The 23,258-nt window shown below is 37.6% G+C and overlaps 1 protein-coding gene across 13 annotated transcripts in view; it reads left to right on the plus strand.

Annotated features, from left to right (window-relative positions):
* Positions 1–23,258, plus strand: part of LOC129482867 (uncharacterized) — a 153,289-nt gene that overhangs the window by 98,979 nt on the left and 31,052 nt on the right. For 12 of the 13 annotated variants that reach the window (XR_010120798.1, XR_008657838.2, XR_008657836.2 and 9 more), the window contains one exon: positions 2,144–3,407. The exons of the other annotated variant lie outside the window; for it this stretch is intronic. Coding sequence is in view for 7 of the 12 variants with exons in the window: in XM_063639377.1 (XP_063495447.1) it covers positions 2,144–2,330 (187 nt within the window). In the remaining 5 variants the exon portion in view is untranslated. Of the gene's footprint in view, positions 1–2,143; positions 3,408–23,258 lie in introns of those variants that run through there. 13 annotated transcript variants of the gene reach the window in all.

The following is a 23,258-nucleotide window of genomic DNA, read 5'->3' on the forward strand; positions in this document are numbered from 1 at the left end:
CCTCTTCCCGGGTGGAACCTGGGATTCAATCTGTGAGGAGGGAAGCATGTATAGCAGGACTCTCACTCTGCCGAGAGTCCCTGTTTCCTATTTTTTCCCTTTTGCCCCATAAATTCCATTTTTCTCACCCTTTAAAGTGTCTGTGAGCCTAATATTTCATGGCTGTGTGACAAGGACCCGGCTTTTAGGTGAACTAAGGAGAAAATCCTACAACAGTAGGACTAGGCCATAGCCAAAATCGAAACACAGCAAAATCCACACAACCAAAATCTTCGCTAAGCAAGGCACCTGGGAAAAAAACCTGTCTCAACAGTAAGTCAGGCCACATCAGACAGAAGCTAAAGGCTGGCCTGAGTGAGAGCTCATAGGGAAGGAGAGATGAAGCAAGGTGATAGGAAACAAGATCTGGTTAGGGCTGAAGGTCAGTTCAGCTATCAAGGGCGGGGGAAGCCAGTTTTTGAGGAGGTCACTTCAAGCCTTGAGTTCCTTTGTCTAATCCCCTGTTCTCCTGGCTGTTTCCCATTAGTTTTTGGGGAACGTGCTATGAACTGATGGGCACAGATGTGTGCAAAAGAGAGATGGTTATAGGCAGTCCTATTTATTCAAATGTGACAGGATGATGGACCTAGTCATATCCACAAAACCAATTATAAGCTAAACCCATGCAGGTAGTTAGCTATAACAGACACATTTAAAAATGAAGAGCACGTTAATTCTTGAATTAATGTTAAATTGAGCCTGAATTTATTGGATAAATGTCTCATTTCATGTAAGTAAATCTAACTAAAGACTTTAACTAAATCTAACTAATGACTCTAACTAAAGCTATTCCACAGAGATGTAAATTGTTCTTGATGAATACAATAAAAGCAAGTAATAATCGCTTTTTGGAGCTTAGAACAAATTCACTTCAGGTGAAGGTTAAGCACTTGAGAATAAGACAATTATTTTTCCTTTCAAATACTAAAGAGTTACAAAAACTCTGGTGATAAATTGGAACATTTGGGAAATGAAGGCAACAATAAGATTTAATTTATTGCCCATGTATAAGAATTCTAAGTTTTGCACATTCCTTATAATCTTTTCCTATATATATGTAAAAACTGTGTCATTACACAGTTTAAAGTTTCACTGTAATATAGCATGTTCCATAAACAATTTTTCAGGTTCTAGTACAGTCTTTATGATTATAATGGTTGCAAAATAGTTCACTGCATAGAGTTAACCTAATTTATTATTTTTATTATTAAACATGTAGTTTCTTTCAGTTTATTATCATTATTAATAATACTGCAGTAAATGGCCACATGGAACCTATATGTTTTTTGTTTTGGATTTTTTTCATTGCAATACATGTCCTAAATTGGGATTACTGGGTCAAAGGTTAAGAAATTTTAATGACTATGCAAACTGACTTAAAAATAACTACTAATTTATCAAAAACATGTGGGTATGTAATCCACTGAATTCTCACTTGCTTTAGAAATTATATTTAAAGGTCATATAAATTGACTAATTAATATTGTAGAAAAAAATGATACTTTGTGTTAATTTGTGTGTCTGAATACTTGTGAGGCTAAACACTGTCCTGTAGGTTACTTTAGCCAGCAGCCTTAAGGAGTCATAATTCTTTCATTCGGTAATTGGACAAGTATTTTTTGAGCGCCTACAACGTGCCAGGCAGGTTTTTTTGTTTGTTTGTTTCAGAGCACACAGCAGTGAAATAAACAAACTCCCTTGCCCTCATGGATTTTATATTCTATGGTAAAAAAGACAATAAACATAATAAGTATTAAAATTATGTAGTATGTTAGAATGTTATAACTGCTGTAAAAAATAAAGTAAGATAAAAATAATAAGAAGAAGCATTTAGCAATTAGCAGAAGTTGCATTTCTAAATATGGTGGTCATTGAGAAACAAATATTTGAACAAAGACTTGAAAGGGGTGGAGTAGGTGCCATATGGGTATCAGAGGAAAGTGCTGCAGCCAGGGACGTTAAGTTGTCGAAGACCCTAAGGGGACCATGTGTGAGGTGTTGCAGGAGAATCAGGGAGGCCAGCTTGGCTAGAGTGAAGTGAAATCTTTGATGCGATGAAGTGATGATCTTTGATGAAATCTAATGATGCTTATTTGTTTCATAGGAGAAAAACAAGGAGAGAAAAATCTAAACCCAATAGAAGAGAAAGTTTCAAGAAAGAGGTCGTCGCTAATACCAAAATTAGCTATGATATTCAGGAAGAAAAAAAGGGAAACACGATAACCACATTCAATAAAGACCAAGGCCAGCTTCCATTAGCCAGAGCTCAGCCACGCGCCACACCTGGTTAAAGAGACTCTGGCTGAAGAATTCCCTGAATATTTTAATGTAGCTCTGGTTATAACACAGAATAACCACAAGGTGGCAGAAGAACTCCATTCTTGTAAATCTCTTAGTTGCTTCTTTATTTCATCTTCTCTATTCTATCTAATGTTCCTTGAATTTTACTATTTTGTTGGTTTGAAAATATGTGTGACTTACATCCTTTAAAGGATTTGGTTCCTAAAGTTTTAAATAGACTGGAATATAAAACATTTATAGAAAAGGAAAATAACTACAGTATGATGTTAGTGAACTATTAATAATCCAATTAAAATATATTTGCTTTGGATTAATATTTATTTTGTTTTGATGTTTGCTAAATAAAACTAAGCATTAGGAGGTCAAATAGCCACAACGAACATTTTCATATTATTTAATAAGCCAGTTTCAAGGCATACATGCTAAATTTGTTCTTAAGGAAACGTTGAATTTTTGCTTTCATGAAATTACAAACTCTAAGGCAATTGTATACCTGTAAATCCAATGTGTTCTGAAGTTTAAAGTGTCAAAGGCTGTTGGATTTAAACAGATCTTGTATGACTCTCTGTTTCATCTTTTCAGAGGTTGATAGTAAGCAAGTTTGGCAGCAACTCGCATCTTCTGCTGTAACATGAGGCTAATAATGACGACTTTATATGGTTGTTGCAAAGAGTCAGTGATGCCACAAGCAACGTTCTTTATATATGCAGAATTTAAAAAATAAATAGAAATATTCCTTCCTCTATTCCCAAGTTTTCTAACGTTATTTGCAACTGGTGTTTTAATGCAAGACCGAAAGCTAAAATATAAATGTAGCTAGCAGAATCAAAACCTAGATCAGATGTTCAAAAGCATCATGCTGCTAAAAGATTTCAGAGTCTAAAACCTGTGCTCACTGTTCTGAAACATCTTTCCACTTCCTGTTAAAAAAATATTCTTTGAAGCTCATTTTTTGGGCTTCATGTGTTGTAATTACACATTTGTTATATAGGGTATATGATGACTTACGCTCTATGGTGTTATTCAGTACATTGTAGGAAAAGGAGAATAAAGAATATTGTTTGTCAGTAGGCAGCTCTGTCCTCTTTATCCTTGACTGTAATTTACTAAAGAGCCGACAAAATTACAGCACAGGCAGCAACTCACCATATTACCCTGCAGACAGCCAAGAGACTGACACTGAGACGATGCGTTTTAACTTGGGTCCATGTAAGGAACCTGATGGGGTTATATGAATTCTTTATTTCTGTTCTATGAAAAAATGAAGTTGCTTATAAGAAGGAGGCACAAAAATGTGTATTCTGTGCAAGGCTACTGATAAAGATGCTACAGGGATGCATGGAAACCCGATATGTAACACTGAAATGGCTTTTGATTCATTTGTATTTGGTCTCAGACAAGAAACATAGATTAAGAAAAGGTCTGAAAAAATGGAGCACTAGGAAAAATGATAGGAAATTTTGTGTTGTTGACTAACAGTTATCTAATATGAAATACACGTTTGTAATATTTTGACATATATGATTTAATACAACTATATTTTGTAACAAATATCTTTAATTCTAAGGATTGAAAATCTTAAAAGGATCTCAATTGTATAGATATAGCTGTTTTGTTTCAATAGGCTGATGGACTTGGAAGTTCCAGGTTTCTTAAACATATTCGATGAACGTGAAAAGCAGGGGGAGATACTTTCAGATGGCCTTGAATGGGAGTGGGGGGACCCTGGATTTCACTGGACATCTCTTTCTTCCTTTCTTCTCTGTAGTTGGGCACCTCTTCTTCTCAATTAGTCAGCAATTATAAGAATGAAAGTTACCGGCCAGGCGCGATGGCTTACGCCTGTAATCCCAGCCCTTTGGGAGGCCAAGGCAGAGGGATCACGAGGTCAAGAGATCGAGACCATCCTGGCTAACATGGTGAAACCCCATCTCTACTAAAAAATACAAAAAATCAGCCTGGCGTGGTGGTGGGCACCTGTAGTCCCAGCTACTCAGGAGGCTGAGGCAGGAGAATGGCGTGAACCCGGGAGGTGTAGGTTGCAGTGACTGCACTCCAGCCTGAGCGACAGAGCGAGACTCCGTCTCAAAAAAAAAAAAAAAAAAAGAATGAAAATTACCTTAGCAGCTATTCAGAGTAGGTCCAAAAGATAATCAAAGAAAGATTTCAATACTCTCAAGATTTCAATATTCTCAAGGCGGAAGAGACAATGTCTTTGCATCTGCAGTTGGAAAGCCTGGAGTAACCTCCTTCCACTGTGGAAATCCCTTCTGTCCTCAAAGTCTTGAGCATATGATACCTTCATGATGGATTTCCTGACTCCTGGAGTTAAAACTTTCCTTCCGTTGCCTGCACTCATGTAGCCATGAGTTTATCAGGCGTTACATCCTCAAACAGAGCTGCTAGGCCACGTGTGCTCTTTACATACAACCTCTGACATCAGCTTATGACTATTGGGCTGGCATTTTTCTCAATTCTTAAGAAAAATCAAAACCAGTTTGGTTTTCTTTTTAAGTAGTCGTAAAATAGACATCATGTAAAATCTACTATTCTAACCATTTTTAAGTGTACAATTCAGTGGCATTAAGTACACTCACATTATTATGTAATTATCACCACTCAACAGTTTTTTGTGTGGATTTTTCAGGGTTTTCTAAATATATAATCCTATCATCTGTGAACGGAGATAAATTTAATTCTTCATTTCCAATTTTATTTCCTTTTTTAGAACTTCTAATATTATGTTGAATAGAAGTCAGAAAAAAATGTATGATTATACTTCTATGAAGAACCTAGAAGTCAAATTCATAGAGCTAGAAAGTAGAATAGTCTACCAAGGGCTTCGGAGAGGGGTAATGAGAGTTATGGTTTAACGGGTACAGTTTCAGTTTGTGTTGATGAAAATACTTTGGGCATGGAATATGAGCTTTTGTCTTAGGTTCTGATTTCAGAGAAAAATGGCCAATATATGCTGCTTTTGTTTTGCTCATGGCTAGAAAACTGGAGTCTGGGAACCAAGGGATGGAAGTGGGATTGGCCTTTTTCACTGTCACTTCCAGCAATACACTTTGGGAGAATATTCATCTTCACAGCCTTAGGATCTTCCAGAATAAAATGTCTGGTTCTCATGGGTATAACACACCTATGGGAGGACACAGTAAGAGTTCCAGTGAATGAAGCTACTCTACCCCTGGTCACTCTTGAATCCCCAAATCAGAGGATCAGCAGGCAAAAAAGGGGGTGTTCTATATTGGTAGGAAAATTGAGCCTGATTATTGCATGAGGACTGATGTTGCATCATGGTATCTGGCAGGAGTAGCTCCGGAATTTGGAAATTCACTGGGTTATCTTTGGATGCTTCCATGTTCATTGACAACTATAAATGAGAAATTGAGCAACCTTGGCCCAACCAAGACGAGACAAATAAAAACTAAGATTTCTCAAGGATGAAGGTCTAGGTTATCCAACCAGAAAAGCCTCGAGCTGCCAAAATACTGATCAAGGCGAACTGAAAATAGATGATGAAGAAGATTGATGGTGGATATTAGTTATGGCCTCAGGTTGATGACAGCAGCAGGGACTGGTCCATCAATCCTTTATACTATGCCCTTGTAGACACCGGGGTTGGTTGGAGATTGAAGAGGCCTCTGTAACACTTGGGACTTAAGAGAAGCCATGCTGGACTGCTGCTTTTTGTCTTACATTGAAGGGAAATATCCGCGCTTAAGTATTCTACTTGATTTTTTAAAAAACAGCAAAGTTATCATTAAATCATTGCTTGTAATGAAATCCAGCCATTATCAGCTATGAGAGTTGCCAGGGTAGGGCGTGTTTGAGTATGTATGTGTCTGTTTCCTTTGCTCTATTTCAGTTCTAACCCTTGAATTGCTAATTGGGGGAGGGAATGGCCTCTTTTTAGATTATCCTTGTTTTGACTTATCTGCCAAGGCAAAAGAATGTCAGAGGGTTTGCCACACAGTCCTGCAGGGACCCCTGCTCTTTGCCAGGATTTTTGTATCAAATACTTTGTTCGGCCAAATTTAGAGAATAGTTTAAAGGGGGAAAAAGCTTGCATGTGATATGTCTAATTATTATGTTAGAATACTTTTTAAATAATATGCTGTGATTGGAATCTTTCTTCCTGAAGGTTGCAGAGCATGCTGAGAGAGTGCAGCTGTGTCTCTGCTCTCTGCAGTCTTGGGCAGGCATCACTGTTTGTCTCCTGATAAAGAGGGCTGAATGAACTATTTCACATTGATGCCACATTTTTAAATCTAAATATGATTAACATGTTTTAGGGTATTTATCAAATAATTCATTTTTTGCAGATATTAAATGCTAAGATATAAAAAAGAGAGAGAGAAGGCATGCCACAGACTGTGTAATACTAGAGGAGGACTGTATTGGACACAGTACCATCTTTTATTCCATATACTTCTGTGACAACCAGGTCTATGCAGGATTTGACTAGTTCTGTACAGATACCATCTGATGGAGTTTTCACCTGGTACCTTACCATGAACCTCTGACTTTTGTTAAAGTCTTTTCTGGAGCATCAGCATTGGATGTTCTTGGAAGCTTGCTCACCTCATGAGTGTGCAATCTGAACACTGGGGGAGATAATGCCCTGTGAAGGATAAAAATCAATTGATAAATGGCTTCTTCTTTCTTTCCCCAGGCAGATAGTTTTGAGATATATTCCGTGAGAGTCCTTCAAAGAGTCCAGGAGATCAAAAACCAATCACCAATTTGAAAAATCATTCTCATATTGAATTTGTCTCGTACCTTGTTCTACTTTCTTTCATTCCTGCTCTCTAGGATCGTCACTTCCCAAATAAAGTGCTCCACCTAAGACTTTGTCCCAGGATCTTTTTATAGGGATCACAGGTTAAGACACAGCAGAACCATCATATGAGCTAATTTTGATGAAAAAATCTTTGGAGGAGACTTCTGGTTCCAAAAAGGCAACATAGAAGCAAACTGGCCTTACTTTTCCCCATAGAATACCAAAAACAAATATGCAGTACGAAGATTATCACCAGCAATATCTCGGAACTCAAATATGAGGCTGAGATGTTCCTGGGGCCACAGAGAAGTGAAAAAACTCTAAGAAAACAGTAAGAGAATTGGACCTTCATATTCATGACATCCATCTTCCCATCTGCCCAACACCAAGCATGTGGAAAATTTTCCCAGCTCACAGTTTCTATACTGGAAGAAGTGAGATCAAGGTGATGACAAGCTTCTCCATAATCTTGGGTTCTTTGGCAGGGTAACTGTCCCTGCCTCAACCCACAGGAAGCATTGGGAGTACCTGAAGGGAGAAATATCCTCGAAGACAGTCAGAGACAAAGAGGAGAGGCTGGACTGCTATTCTTTTCTTTTTATTATTATACTTTAAGTTCTAGGGTACATGTGCACAAGGTGCATGTTTGTTACATATGTATACATGTGCCATGTTGGTGTGCTGCACCCATTAACTCGTCATTTACATTAGGTATATCTCCTAATGCTATCCCTCCCCCATCCCCGCACTGGACTACTATTCTTAGCCCAGGAAGCTCTGCTCTGTAACTTGGTCAAAGAGATGGCAAATCAGAGTGGCTGTTCAGCAGCATCAAACTGTGAAAGGTTTGTTCCACAGGTCACTGGGCATGAACCTTTAGGCACAGGCACACTTTTAATCCTATTAAGTATCTCCTTTGTGACCTCTCTCATTTGAGATGGGCAGCACTCTGATTGTTTCCTAGAATCAAGGGAGACTTGGGTGTAAGACACCATCTAGTACTGAAAAGAAGCAGTGACCAAGTAGAGGAAAAAGAAAATCAACAGAGAAATTACAAAGCATCTCTAAGCAAACATATCCAGTAAAACCCAAACAACTTAGACAAAAAGACTAGAATAAATAATAAATCCTTCAATGCAAAGACATAGACATCTATCCACAAGAAACAATAGCAAATAGGGAACCATAATTTCTCCAAAGGAACAAAGCCAGGATCCAGCAACTGACTCAAACTAGATGCTGATATGTGATCACTCTGACCAAGAATTCAAAATAGCAGTTTTAAGGAAACTCAGTAATCTCCAGGATAACACAGAAAAACAATTCAGAAATTTACCCAAAAGAATTAATAAAGAGATTGAACTAATAAAAAGAAACAGACAGAAATCTTGGAACTGAGAAATACATTTGCTGAATCAAAAGTTCGTTAGAAGCAGCAGAATGGCTTAAGCAGAGGAAAGAATCAGTGAGTTCAAAGGTAGCCTATTTGAAAATAGAGGAGAAAAAAGGAAAAAGATATAAAGAAATAATCACCAACAAGAAATAGAAAATTAAAAGACTAAACCTAAGAATTATTTGTGTTCAAGAGGGAGTTGAGCAAGAGCAAGCAGTGGAAACCTTATTTAAATACACAATAACAGAAAACCTTCCAAAACTAAATAAAGAAGTAAACATCTAAGTACAGGAAGGTCAGAGAACACCAAATAGGTGTCTGACCTAAATAAGACTACCAAAAGTCATATTATGATCAAACTTTCAAATGTCAAGGACAGAGAGAATCCTGAAAGCAGCAAGAGAAAAGAAGCAAACAACGTATAAAGGAGCTCCAATTTGCCTAACAAACCTCTCAAAGAAAATCATACATGCTGTGAGGGAGTGGAACAATATTTTCAAAATAACTTTCATTTTAGGTTTTGGGGTACATCTGAAGGTTTGTTACATAGGTAAACTCATGTCACAAGGGTTTGTTGTGCAGATTATTTCATCACCTGGGTACTAAGCCCAGTGCCCAGTAGTCTTCTTTTCTGCTCCTCTCCCTCCTCCCACCCTCCATCCTCAAGTAGACCCCAGTGTCTGTTATTCCTTTCTTTGTGTTCATGAGTTCTCATCATTTAGCTCCCACTTGTAAGTGAGAACATGGAGTATTTGGTTTCTTGTTTCTGCATTAGTTTGCCTAGGATAATAGCCTCCAGCTCCATCAGTGTTCCCACAAAAGACATTAACTCATTCTTTTTTATGGCTGCATAGTATTCCATGGTATATATGTACCACATTTTCTTTATCCAAACTGTTGTGGTTGGGCATTTAGGTTGATTCCACATCTTTGCTATTGTGAATAGTGCTGCAATGAACATTCACATGCATGTGTCTTTATGGTGGAATGATGTATATGCCCCTGGGTATAAACCCAGTAATGGAATTGCTGGGTCCAATGGTGGTTCTGCTTTTAGCTCTTTGAGGAATCACCATACTGCTTTCCACAATAGTTGAACTAATTTACACTCCCAATAGTGTATAAGTGTTCCTTTTTGTCCACATCCTTGATAGCATCTATAATTTTTTGACTTTTTAATAATAGCCATTCTGACTGGTATGAGATGATATCTAATTGTGGTTTTGATTTACATTTCTTTAATGATCACGGATATTGAGATTTTTTTCATATGCTTGTTGGTTCCATATATGTCTTCTATTGAAAACTGTCTGTTACTGTCCTTTGCCTGCTTTTTAATAGGGTTGTTTTTCTCTTGTAAATGTTTAAGTTTCTTATAGACGCTGGATACTAGACCTTTGTCAAATGTATAGTTTGCAAAATTTTTCTCCCATTCTGTAGGTTGTATGTTTACTCTGTTGATAGTTTCTTTTGCTGTGCAGAAACTCTTAAGTTTAATTAGGTCCCATTTGCCAATTTTTGCTTTTGTTGCAATTGCTTTTGGCACCTTTGTCATAAAATCTTTGCTCATTCATATGTCCAGAATGGTATTGCCTTGGTTGTCTTCAAGGGTTCATATAGTTTTGGGTTTTAACTTAAGTCTTTAATTTATCTTTAGTTGATTTTTGTATATGGTATAAGGAAGGGGTCTGGTTTCAATCTTCTGTTTATGGCTAGCCAGTTATCCCAGAATTATTTATTGAATAAGGAGTCTTTTCCCCATTGCCTTGTTTTTGTCAGCTTTGTCAAAGATCAGATGGCCATAGGTATGTATCCCTATTTCTGGGCTCTCTATTATGTTTCATTCATCCATGTGTCTGTTTTTGTACCAGTACCATTCTTTTTTTGGTTATTGTAGCCCTGTGGTATAGTTTGAATTGGGTAATGTGATGCCTTTAGCTTTGTTCTTCTTGCTTAGGATTGCCTTTGCTATTCAGGCTATTTTTTTGGTTCCATATGAATTTTAAAATAATTTTTTCTAGTTCTGTGAAGAACGTTAATAGAACAACATTTTCAAAGTGCTGAAAGAAAAACATCCTGTCACCCAAGAATACTGTATCCACAAAACTATCCTTCAAATATAAAGGAGAGATAAAGTCTTTCCCAGACAAACAAAAGGTGAGAAAATGCGTCACCAGCATACCCGTCTTACAAGAAATGGTAAAAGGTGTTCTTCAGTCTGAAAGAAAAATACACTAATGTGCAGAAGAAAACTTTTTAAGAAGTATAAAACCCACTGGTTAAACTAGTCCACAGACAAACCCAGGATAATCAAATATTGTAATTGTGGTGTGCAATTCACTCATAACTTTAGTATGAAGCCCAAAAGACAAATCTGTCAAAAACAATAATAGCTATGGCAACCTGTTAAAAGGCAGGTAACATAAAGGCAGGTAAATCAAGCCAACTAAACTAAAAATATGGGAGGATTGAGTTTAAAAAATGCACAATTTTTTTTCATTTTTCTTTTTTTCTATTCTTTTCTTTATGATTTAAGTTATCATCTTTTAAAAATAACTTGTTATATCCATAAGATGTTATTGGCAAGCCTCATGGTAACCATAATGCAGAAACCTATAGTAGATTTACTGAAAAAAAAAAGGCAACAAAATAAAGCATACTACCAGAGGAAAAGGAAATCACTTAACCACAAAGGAAGACATTAAGAAACATGGCAAGAGAGAGAGAAATCTCAAAACAAACAGAAAAAAGGCAAGAAATGGCAATAGTAAGTCTTTGTTTACAAAAAATAACACTGAGTATAAATGGACTCAATTCCCAAATTAAAAGGCATAGAGTGGCTGAATAATAAGGAAACAAGGCCCACGTATATGTTGCCTACAAGAAACTCACCACACCTATGAAGACACACATAGATTGAAAGTAAAGGGATGGCCGGGCACGGTGGCTCACGCTTGTAATCCTGCACTTTGGGAGGCCGAGGCGGGCGGATCACGAGGTCAGGAGATCGAGACCACAGTGAAACCCCGTCTCTACTAAAAATACAAAAAATTAGCCGGGCGTGGTGGCGGGCGCCTGTAGTCCCAGCTACTCGGAGAGGCTGAGGCAGGAGAATGGCGTGAACCTGGGAGTTGGAGCTTGCAGTGAGCCGAGACTGTGCCACTGCACTCCAGCCTGGGCGACAGAGCAAGACTCCGTCTCAAAAAAAAAAAAAAAAAAAAGAAAAGAAAGTAAAGGGATAGAAAAAGATATTTCATCTAACTGGAAACCAAAAAAGCGAGTAGCTATACTTATATTGGATAAAATAGACCACAATTAAAGGCTGTAAAAAGAGACAAAGAAGGTCACTATATAATGATAAAGGTGTCAATTAAGCAAAAGGATATAACAATTATAAATATCTATGTACCCAATATTGGAGTTCCTAAGTATGTAAAGCAAATGTTAATAAATCTAAAGGGAGTGATAGATTACAATACAATAATAGCAGAAAATTTGAACACTCCACTCTCAGTAATGGACAGAATTATCTACACAGAAAATCAACAAGAACATATGGAGTTAAATTACACACTAGACCAAAGAGGCCTGACATTTATAAAACATTTCACTCATCTGTTGCAGAATACACATTGTTTTCATCAGCACATGAAACATTCACCAGAATATACCATATCTTAGGCCACAAAACAAGTCCCAATAAATTTAAAAAGGCAGAAATCTTATCAAGTGTCTTATCTATCCACAATTGAGTTAATCAAGAAATTAATAACAAGAAGAACCTCAGAAAACATACAGACATATGGAAATTAAACAACATGCTTGTGAATGACCAAGCCAATAAATTAAGAAGAAAATTTAAAAAATTTCTTGAAACAAACAAAAATGAAAATACAACATACCAAAACCTATGAGATATGACAAAAGCAGTACTATAAGGAGAGCTTATAGCAATAAACACCGATATCAAAAAAGTAGAAAGACTTCAAATAAACAAGCCAATAATTCATGTCAAGGAACTAGAAAAGTAAGAATAAACCAAACCCCAAATTAGTAGGAGGAAAGAACTGATAAAGATTAGAACATAAATAAATAAAACTGAGAAAAAAATAAAGAAGATCAGTGAAATGAAAAGTTGATTCTTTGGAAATATAAACAAAATTGACATACCTTTAGCTAGACTAAGGAAAAAAAGAGAGAACTCTCAAAGAATTCAAATCAGAAATGTTAAAGGAGACATTATAAATGAGATGATATAAACACAAAGAATCATTAGAGGAATATTATGAACAACTATACACCAATAAATTGTAAAACCTAGAGGAAATAAATAAATTTCTGTACACATACCTCTTACCAAGATTGAACCATGAAGAAATAGAAACTTAAACCAATAATGAGTAACAAGATTGAAGCTGTAATAAAAAGTCTCCCCTCAAGGAAAAGTCCAGGACCTGAGGGCTTCACTCCTAAAATTTACAAAATATTTAAAGAAAGACTAATACCAATTCTGCTCAAATTCTTCAAAAAAAATGGAAGAGGAAGAAATACTTCCAAACTCATTCTATGAGGTCAGCATTCCCCTCATACCAAAACCAGACAAAGAAAAACAAAAAAAGAAGCTGCCGGCCAGTGGCACTGATGAACATAGATGCAAACATTATCAACAAAATACCAGCAGACTGAATTCAACAGCATATTAAAAAGATTATTCACCATGGTCAGGTGGAATTCATTTCAGGGTGCAAGGATTGTTCAACATATGGAAATCAGTAAATGCGATACATCACACAGAATCAAGAATGAAACCATATAATCATCTCAATTGATGCTGAAAATGCATTCAATAAAATTCAAAATTCCTTTATGATAAAAACTCTTAACAAACTGGATATAGAAGGAACATACCTCAAAATAATAAAGGCCATATATGACATTTATTGTTACCAAAGGTCAGAAAGGAAGGGTAGGGGAAATGGGGAGATGAAGAGAGGTTTTTTTTCCAGTGAGTACCAATATACAGTCTGATTAAAACATAAGATCTAGCATTTGATAGATCAGTAGGGTGACTACAGATTACAATAATCTTATGTAGGTTTCAGAATAACTAGAAGAGAATGAATGTTTCTAGCATAAAGAAAAGACAAATACTTAACATGATAGATAACCCAATTACACTATTTGATTTTTACAAATTATATGAATGTATTAAATTATCACATGTACCCCCAAAATAAAAAATAAAAATAAAAAATATGAATGAAAATTAATAAAATTATTGAAGAAGTGATGACATAGGTAATACCCACTCAATAAAATGAGTGTGGAAATATTGAAATTGAAAGGCCATTCTCAGGATGCATGTGAATTTGCCTTCAATATCTCTTAGTGAACTTCCATGATATATTCATTTTCCTCCATTTGGGGGTTTTACAATTAGCAGTTGGCCCAGTGATTGATTGATTGATTTAATAGAATCAAGTATGGTAAGTACAGTGAAGATTGGAAGGTTTGTGTATATTTTAAAGGTACTAACTGAAGTCTCAGGAATGAGTTGAAACAACTTTGCCACTTAGAATTTCTCCCTGATGGGTGTTGTATTAAAGAAATAACAAACTCAAGGATTAGTGGCAAGAAAAGGAGAAGAAAGTGACAATTTATTACTTGCTCTCAATACAGGCTCCTTAGCTAAGTCAAAGAAAGGACTTCTTTTCTTCTGGATCTAATACTACAGTAGTAGCTCCTAATCTGAAGTTTTGCTTTCTACAGTTTCAGTTACCTATGGTTAATTGATGTCCAAAAATATTAAATGGAAAATTTCATAAATAAACAATTCCTAAGTTTTAAATTGTGTGCCACTCTGAGTAGTGTGATGAAGTCTTGTGCTATCTCACTGCACCTTGCCCGGGGCCGGCATCACCCCTTTTTCCTGGTGATCCACGCTGAACATGCTCCCCATCTGTGAGTCACCTAGTAGCCTTCTAGGTTACCAGATCAACTGCTGGGATATTGCAGTGCTTGTGGTCAAGGAACCCTTATTTTACTTCCTAATGGTCCCAAAGCCAACAGTAGTGAGGCTGGTATATTGTTATAATTGATTATTAATTATTGTTGTTAAACTCTTATTGTTCCTAATTTATAAAATAAACGTTTTTGTAGATATATACGTACAGGAAAAAGCATCACGTATACAAGGTTTGCACTATCTGTGGTTTCAAGCATGGGGGTTTGGAACGTACCCCTTGAACGTATGTGGGAACTACTGTGTTCTATTGTGTGCTCAGAAGGAAAGAAAGGAAAGAGATTGACAGAAAGAGAGAGAATGAATTCTGGAAAGTCAGATTTGCCTGGGTCTGCTTAAAAGTAGGGAGAAAAAGCAGAGAGCTCTCGTGGATACTCCTTAAGGTACTTAGTATAATGTGCCTACGATCATCTCCATTTCTGACAACTAGCAACTTCTTTCTTGTGGAGGAGTTAAGAAGTGGTGGGTGAGGAGCAGAAGTGGGTGGGGAGAGAGGCTGGAAGTGAGAGGTCCCAAGATGCATCCTCCACTCTGGCCATAGGGAGTAGTGTGAGGAGAGGAGGGGGAGGGGAAAGGTGAGGGGAAGGAGGAGGAGGAGGAGGAGGGGGAATGGGAGGAAGAGGAGAAGGAGTGGGAGGAGGAGGAGGAGGAGGAGGGGAGGGGAGGGGAAGAGGATAGGGGGAGGAGGAGGAAGGGAGGTGGAGGAGAAAGGGGAGAAGGGGACAAGTGGGAGGAGGAGGAGGAGGGGGAAGAGGATAGGAAGGGAGGGGGAGGAAGGGAGGCGGAGGAGAAGGGGGAGGAGAAGGAGGAGGAGGAGGGGTGGGCGGAGGATGGGTGGGGGAGGGGGAGGAGGAGGAGGAATTTCCTTTGCACAGATATCAGCATTAGTTGCATTTCCCATGTGTTTGAGGTTTCATCTTGATCCCACAATGCTTGAGCTCATTATACCTGGTGTGTTCAGCAGTTTCTTGAGCCTGGAAAATGTATTTAAGGTGCTTAATCAAACATTCAATAAAGGATTCTCAGCTGAGGACAGAGAAGTCTGTAGTTCACTTATATAAGGACCTTTCTAGACCACAAAAAAAGAAGGTAAACAAGATCCTTTGAGATTTACACAAGAATGCAGGGCATGTCATCCTTTGGGTGAACATGTTTCTATTTTGGCACTTAAGTGTTGTTTGCGCACACTAAAAATAATAATGAATCTATTCCAGCCTTTTTACGAGGGAGGGTTATGTGTGTGTGCATTGTAACTGTAGAATTCTTTTTTTTTTTTTTTTTTTTTTTGAGACAGAGTCTCGCTGTAGCCCAGGCTGGAGTGCGGTGGCGCGATCTCGGCTCACTGCAGGCTCCGCCCCCCAGGGTTCAGCCATTCTCCTGCCTCAGCCTCCGGAGTAGCTGGGACTACAGGCGCCCGCCACCTCGCCCGGCTGGCTAACTGTAGAATTCTTTGAACTAGAGATTATTCAAAGTTTACTTAGGCAAAGGCTATTATGTGCTAAGTAAAAAAATTTCAACTGTGTGCAACAGTGCCTCTGTAAAAAGCAATTGCTACAAACTAATGAACTTCAGAGTCTTCAGGTACAAAGGAATTCGATCAAGTAAGGCTAAAGCCAATGATCCCCCCAATGCTGACTGCTTTGGTAGTGTCAGCTGAGTGTGACAAAAGAAAGAAGGTAACAGCATCTGAAAGAGTGAATCTCCTGTGGTTACCGACTAGCAATAAATTAAGAAGGTAAGACCCACAGAATGCCTTTGAGCATAATGTGATGGGGGGTGGGGGGTTTGTTTTAATCAGATTATGCAGGTTGACTTCGAAAAACTGCATTGTCTTGGATGTGCCTCCCTTTCCCTTCTACCTAAGGATTCTGCTAACCCTACAGTCACATCTGAATATGGAGAAATACGATCGTTTTGGAAGAAATCTGGGATTTGGTGTTAGATAAAAGTGATTTCCAATTTCTGCTATGCAGTTTGCCAACTGTGTGACTTTGAGCAATTTACACAACCCTGTTGTGCTTCCATTTTCTCATCTCTAAAATGAGGACTATTATAATATCTATGTCATAGCATAGACTATCCAATGATGTGTGTGAAATTGTTTATAAATACGCAAGTGCCATCCATCTCTAATTCACACAGCCTCTTCTTTTCCACAGCATGCGCTGGATGTCACTGATTAGAAAATTTACCTTTTCCTATGTCTGTTCATTTCTTCTGCATTATTCATTCTTGTCCCTTTTGGAGGGAATGGTGCCATCCAACTGTGCATGGTTCTATACCTCAATAACAGCTCCACAGAAACTGAACTTAATGTATGCTGCAACACGTGTCTGAAAATAAATGGGCTGTGAGACAGGAGATGCTAGTTCTGCCTCTCTCCCAATGAAGTTGAGATGAGACAGCTGTGCCTATAAATGAAGCCATTTGAAGAGTTAACATGGAAGACAGCTCCACGTAATTGCAAACTTCTGTGGAGCTACTCACAGACCATGCTCTAGAAATTAATAAAAGTAGTGAATAAGATGGGAAGGATGCACAAAATGAAAACCAAAGGAACAAATTAGTTTTCTTGTATGGTTCAACAGCACTAAATCCAAAGGCTGCCAGGCTCTGCTGGTCTATGGTTTAAATGGGATTTTTAAATGATTTACATCAAGGCTATGTAAGAAATCAAAGCAAAGCAGGATAAAAATAAGGAATGATGTCACTTGTGATTCTAGTGGGTAAAAATACACTGAGACAAGGAAGTAATTGGTAATTAAAATAATTAAAGAATTCATCATGTTTGCCACTAAATTGAAAGCTAACATGTCATGTTTGCCAATATTTTCATCATTCACTTAATTTCAAAAAAGTTTCTCATCCACCCAAGTGTGTGTTTGTTCATTCATCTATCTAGACAAAAAAATTTCAGAGATTTCTCTATATACCAGGTACGATCATCAGAGCTTTTATATGCTTTTCACTTAATTCTTATAATGATCATTCTCCACAGGTAATATTATTCCAAGATTTAAGTCAAAGAAATTGAGTTGCTTTATCACATATCAATACGATAAATTTAGCCAGAAATGAAATTGTGATTTGAATTCAGTTTTTTTTCCTTTAGTATCTGATATGATACCTTTTCCACTACAATAGAACTGCCTGTTATGCACTCAACTGGTATATTAAAGTAAATGAAAATTTTTGAATTAAAATATAAATGTAAGATCTTATTAGTAATTTCTTAATAGCCTCTGAAAATTGGAAACAACATATGGGGCGCTTACACTTACCTATAGTGTAGCCAGAGTGAGAGAGGGTGGTAATGGCAAAATTCTTTCTTTGCACTTATGCCATGAAACCTTGTTAGTTGGATTATATATATTATGGTTCATCCTGCCAGGTAGAATACAAGATCTTTATCTTATTTATTTAATTACCTCCTAGACTATGCTTTCTCATCAGAAACCTACACTGTAAGTTTTAAAAATGCGGATTTCTGGTTCCATCCCTGTCTTACTGAATCTGAACTTCTGGGATTGGGCCAGAGAATCTTCATTTCTTTTTGAGACATGTTCTCATTCTCACCCAGACTACAGTTCAGTAGTGTGATTACGGCTCATTGTAATGCCTTACTCCTAGGTTCAAGTGGTCGTCCTGCCTCAGTCTCCCAAGTAGCTAGAACTGTAGGCAAGCACCACCACACCCAGCTAATTTATTTTAAATTTTTTCGTTCAGACAGGGTCTCACTATGCTGCCCAGGCTGGTCTCTAACTCCTGGCCTCAAGTGATCCACCTGCCTCGGCCTCCCAAAGTGCCGAGAGTACAGATGTGAACCACTGCACCTGGTCTGAAATCTATATTTTTAACCAGCAGACCAGTTCATTCTGACATGCTAGAGTTTGAGAACCACTGACCAGGTGATCCTCTATACAAAGCCCACCCACAGTATTTGGTGGCAGCATGGCCGACTCTTTCAGAAGCTAATTCATCTGACAAGTCCTGACCCCCATGTCTGGGCCCGGCACTGTGCCAGGAGGCCCTTCCAGCTACACCACATCACATGAGGTCACGTCGCGTCAAAACCCATCTGTCTCGTTCATATTCCATGGCGACTGTTGGCTCACCACAGTCCTACTCAGAGTTCTGAGTCAGCCTCAGAAACACTGGGAGCTCTGGGCCACCTCCTATCAGAACATGAGTCAGAGCTGTGACCTCTGCTTCCCATTCCTGTGCTGCTGATGTGGTACTGGATTCCTTCCTAGTCAATCAACACAGACCTTCATTTTTACAGAGTTCTCTCACCCCCAAGTAAATAGACTAATTTCTTTCTGGTTGATTTAGGTATTAAAATTAAAGATGTAAAAATATTTATTTACTTGGGTAATGATGAATGAGTGCCTTGCAGGGGTAATGATTAATCATGCTCCACCTGGAAACCAGTGCCAAAACGGCTCTAATAGAATCCATCAACTGCTGAAATAAGTGATTGCACTGAAGCTTGCTTTATTGTAAGTTCCTTAATTTTACATTCTAGTTACATGTTGTCATTTCCTAATAAAAATTGTTTGGACTCCTTCCTGAAACATTTGGGTGAGTCTCGAGGAGGTATTTTGTATTAGCTAAATACTGAATCATAAAACCATATTCATTCTTCTGCCAAGGCTAGAATAATTGCCTACATACCTTGGAAAGGAGACTTTATTTTTTATAAAGGGTTACAGACTGCAGGGTAGCCATCCTGCCAGGCTGGGAAGTGTGGCCTCCAGCAGAGACTGTTAACAGGCACTTCATAGGAGTAGGGGTTGGGGCAGGAGCTTTATGCGAAACAGGTTGGCTAAACATATATATTCCACAGTTATAGGAGAAGCTATGAATGTTTACAAAGAAGGTCCTGATGCATGCAGATTGAATATACATGCATGTTACATGTGTCCCATTTCACGTTGGGAGTGGAGACTTAACCTTTAAATGCATTACAATTGGGTCAAAAAAGTGAAGCAAAAACACGAGGCACTCTAGCATGCAGCCTCTGTAAACTGGCCAGAACCATCCTGTAGTCAGTGGCCTCTTATCAGAAGAAAGTTATTGAAATCAGCTTCTGGTTCAATCAAAGCTATAGTTATGGCTTGTGGAACAGGGAGTTCGTTTGCGTCTGGTGGTGGATGAGCTATAATTGTTTTTAATATTGCTTATCTTGAGGCCGATGCTCGTTTAGCCACTATGGAAAAAGAAATCTGGTGGCAGTTAGAACAGAATTTATTCTTTAAGTGTAGGGGGTGTGTGACTTAACCCTTGCCTGGTATGGTGTTAGGTCTTTATAATTTGGTATCTTATTGCCACAAAAAGTCTGTTCCATCAGTCTTATGATCTGTTTCAGTATTAATGCTGGTCAGTTTTCATGTCTAAACCACAAAAAGGAGGTTATCATGAAGCATGTTTGAACTCCCATCCCATCATGGCTAGGAATTCAGTTTTTAACATTTCCCCAGGGTCCCATTGGCTAAAAGAGGGGTTCATTCCATCATTGGGGGCTTAGAATTTTATTGTTAGTTCTCACTTTTAAGACAGATAACTTTATGGTGCAGTATATGTCACCTAAGAATGTGTGAATAAATATTTGGAAAATTTGATCCATAAAATATGGATAGTAGTAACCATTTCAAAAAGTGACCAGAAGAACTAGGAGATGATCACATCCGTAAAGTTCCTGCCACATAGTAGGCACTCAATAAGTTCTTGATTGAATCTTTCTCCCACTCCCAGCAATGGCAGCAGCCCAGTGGCCTGTCCTGTCCCCCCAACTCCACCAACAGTTTTGTGAGCCAACCCTGCATGGTCTTTTCTCTGCTTTATGTCATTGTCATAAATCTCAACTGACACATCAGTGTCTCTGCCGCCTCAAGGCAATTTGTTCATTAGAGGGGTCTTGCCTTGGCTGGAAGCGTTGAGGTCCTTTGTGGCACTGCCAAAACAAAACACAAACCGAACAGGATTGCCTTCATGATACCGAGACACAGGTGAAAGATTGCCTCTATGCACCTTTCAAAAGCTCACCTAAACTACCTGTTGCCAAGGTGCTAAAAATGGATGTGCATGTGCTGTCTCTGCTATTCCTTCTACCCTCAGTCATGCCTCTTGGGACAACTGAGCGTTGGGGTCTAGTCGACTCATGGTCTGAACCTTTCTTATTCAAGGAAGAGGGGCATGTGGCAAAGCAGGCTTGTGGTTACAGAAACCCTTGTCCCTTTATAGAGGGCAAACAGATATCATCAGCATAACAAAGGGGAGTAGTATATTTTGATATACACAGTATTTTTATAACAATGACGGATAGGATATATTGCTGTCAATTTTTACAATCGGCCAGAGATAGAGGTGCTTTTTTCTTAAATCAGAAGGTACATATCTAGAACATCTCTCTCCAGAAAACTAGAACACATATGACAAAGAGTAGAGATAGCAGAGTCAGAAGGTGGATGGAGCCACAAGCAGAGCACTTAGGGAGAGCTGGCGTTTGGCTGGCTGGATAGAGTCTACTCTAGTTCTTGCTTATTAGTCAGTCACTGTTTAAGCATCATAAATGTGTGCAATGTTTTGCAAAAATGTGTATAATATTTTGCTAAAATAATTTGGTTAAGAGAGAATTTTCCTACATGTTTTAAAACACAACTAACTTTCAGAGGATAAGAATATAGTAAAATATGCATGACATATGAGTTGCATGGAATAGATTTGTGTTCAAGATTTGGAAATTGACTGAGATTTTTGTAGTATTTCATAGCTGTTTAGTCTAGACAGATAGGGCTTATCGGTGGACATGAAAACAAAATTTGAGGACTCACAGTTCAGTCTAGACTTGGGGTCCAGGGTTAACTATGAAATGGAAGATAGCCTTTGAGAGGGGATGTAGATAACAGAACCCCATGAGAGGGTAGCACAGCATATAAAACCAAGGTGTGAGTTTTTTCCAAAAGAAGAGGACTCTTACCAAGACCGCTGTGGTCCTCATGAGTCTGTTCTTGAGGTAGAAATTCTGGAAAGAAAAAGCCTGCTGTGACTCTGGGCTGGCATTCTTATTTTCAGAGTGCACAAGACCTCCACTGATGATACCTGCTGAAGAAGCAGTGAGTTGTACAGTATCACAAAAGAAACTTGGATCTTCCCTGGGGATGGCAGGAAGTGCAGACTCACCAGCTTCCATTTTACTGAATTACACATTTGTTTTTGATGTGTAGGAGTTTAGTGGCAGGGATTCTATCCATCCTGCACAATTTCAATGAGTCCTTTCATGAGAAAGAAAAGAATAATAGAAATAACTGTAAGAAAATACTTCTTATACTTCATATTCTGTCAGATTAGTCATGGTGTTCTCATAAAAAAAAATAGGCCAAGAGCAGACTTTGTCTGTATAGTTTATGAAACACTTTATTTCTTTTGGTTCATAAATAATCACAGATGGTCCCTAAAAATAAAAGTATAAGATGAAATGTAAGAAGAAATTTGTTAAATGATAATTTTCATTTCTTGATGAACATAAACTATACCCGAATTTTGTTTTCCACAAAAAGTTTATTACATGTTTTAAATTACTAAAATATGTTACAGATAAATCTGAAGCGCCCATAAGCTGCCATCTTTAATTTATTTTTTCTTCTTTTTTAAAGAAAGCTTTTATCATAAATTTAATGTTTTATTTTCTATTTTTTATTATTTAACACAAACATAGTATTCATGAGCAGTATAAAATATGATGTTGGTATGATTTAAAATTTTATACAAATTGTAGCATATCTTCACATACTCTGAAATATGCTTTCTCCACGTATTATACTTTTGTATTATATCCATCTTGATATGAAATTTTTATTTTTTACTTAAAGAAATCTATTATATTCTATGTCACATTTTATTTATCCATTTCCTCGCTGGTCAGACATTTTCAAAAAGTATGCCACTTAATTGCATTTACTGAGTTAGCATTTATTTACAAAAGATTTTCTGTATAACTTCTTTGTATAATATGGTGATTTTAGTAAATAACTATATATTGTATACTTGAAAATTACTAAGAGTAGATTTTACATATTCTCATCACAAAAAATAAGTATGTGATGTAATGGATACGTTAATTAGCTTGATTCAGCTATCCCACAACATATAGCTATAGAAAAACATCATGTACATAATACATACATATAATTTTTATTTGTTGATAAAGAAAAATGAATTTTCTGAATTAGTACTAGATATAGGGTATCTCAATAAAATGGATTGATTAATTTGATTAGTAAAGAACGTCTACCTATAGAAATTATGACCCATTTTTAGAGTTTTTAAAAACAGAAAGACGTGTAACCTGATATGTTTACCAAAAATGTTTCTATTTTATGTTTCAAATGATTCTTAAAGATATTGTCAAATTTTATGCGTACACCTTGTATTTGAGTAGGATGGTTTTGGGGTTTGGCAGATACTAATTCTGCTATGGACAAGTATTAGTTATGGACTGCTTTCGTTTTCCCATGGTTCTAACTTATTAGAGCAATAGACACCAGAATGACATGGTGAAGAAGCATACTGGTACCTTTAAAAAAAAATCCCTCTGCCGGGCGCAGCGGCTCACGTCTGTAATCCCAGCACTTTGGGAGGCCGAGGTGGGCGGATCACGAGGTCAGGAGATCGAGACCATCCTGGCTAACATGGTGAAACCCCGTCTCTACTAAAAG

Source organism: Symphalangus syndactylus, chromosome 5 (genome assembly GCF_028878055.3).
Source record: "Symphalangus syndactylus isolate Jambi chromosome 5, NHGRI_mSymSyn1-v2.1_pri, whole genome shotgun sequence".
In the NCBI taxonomy this organism is placed as follows: domain Eukaryota; kingdom Metazoa; phylum Chordata; class Mammalia; order Primates; family Hylobatidae; genus Symphalangus; species Symphalangus syndactylus.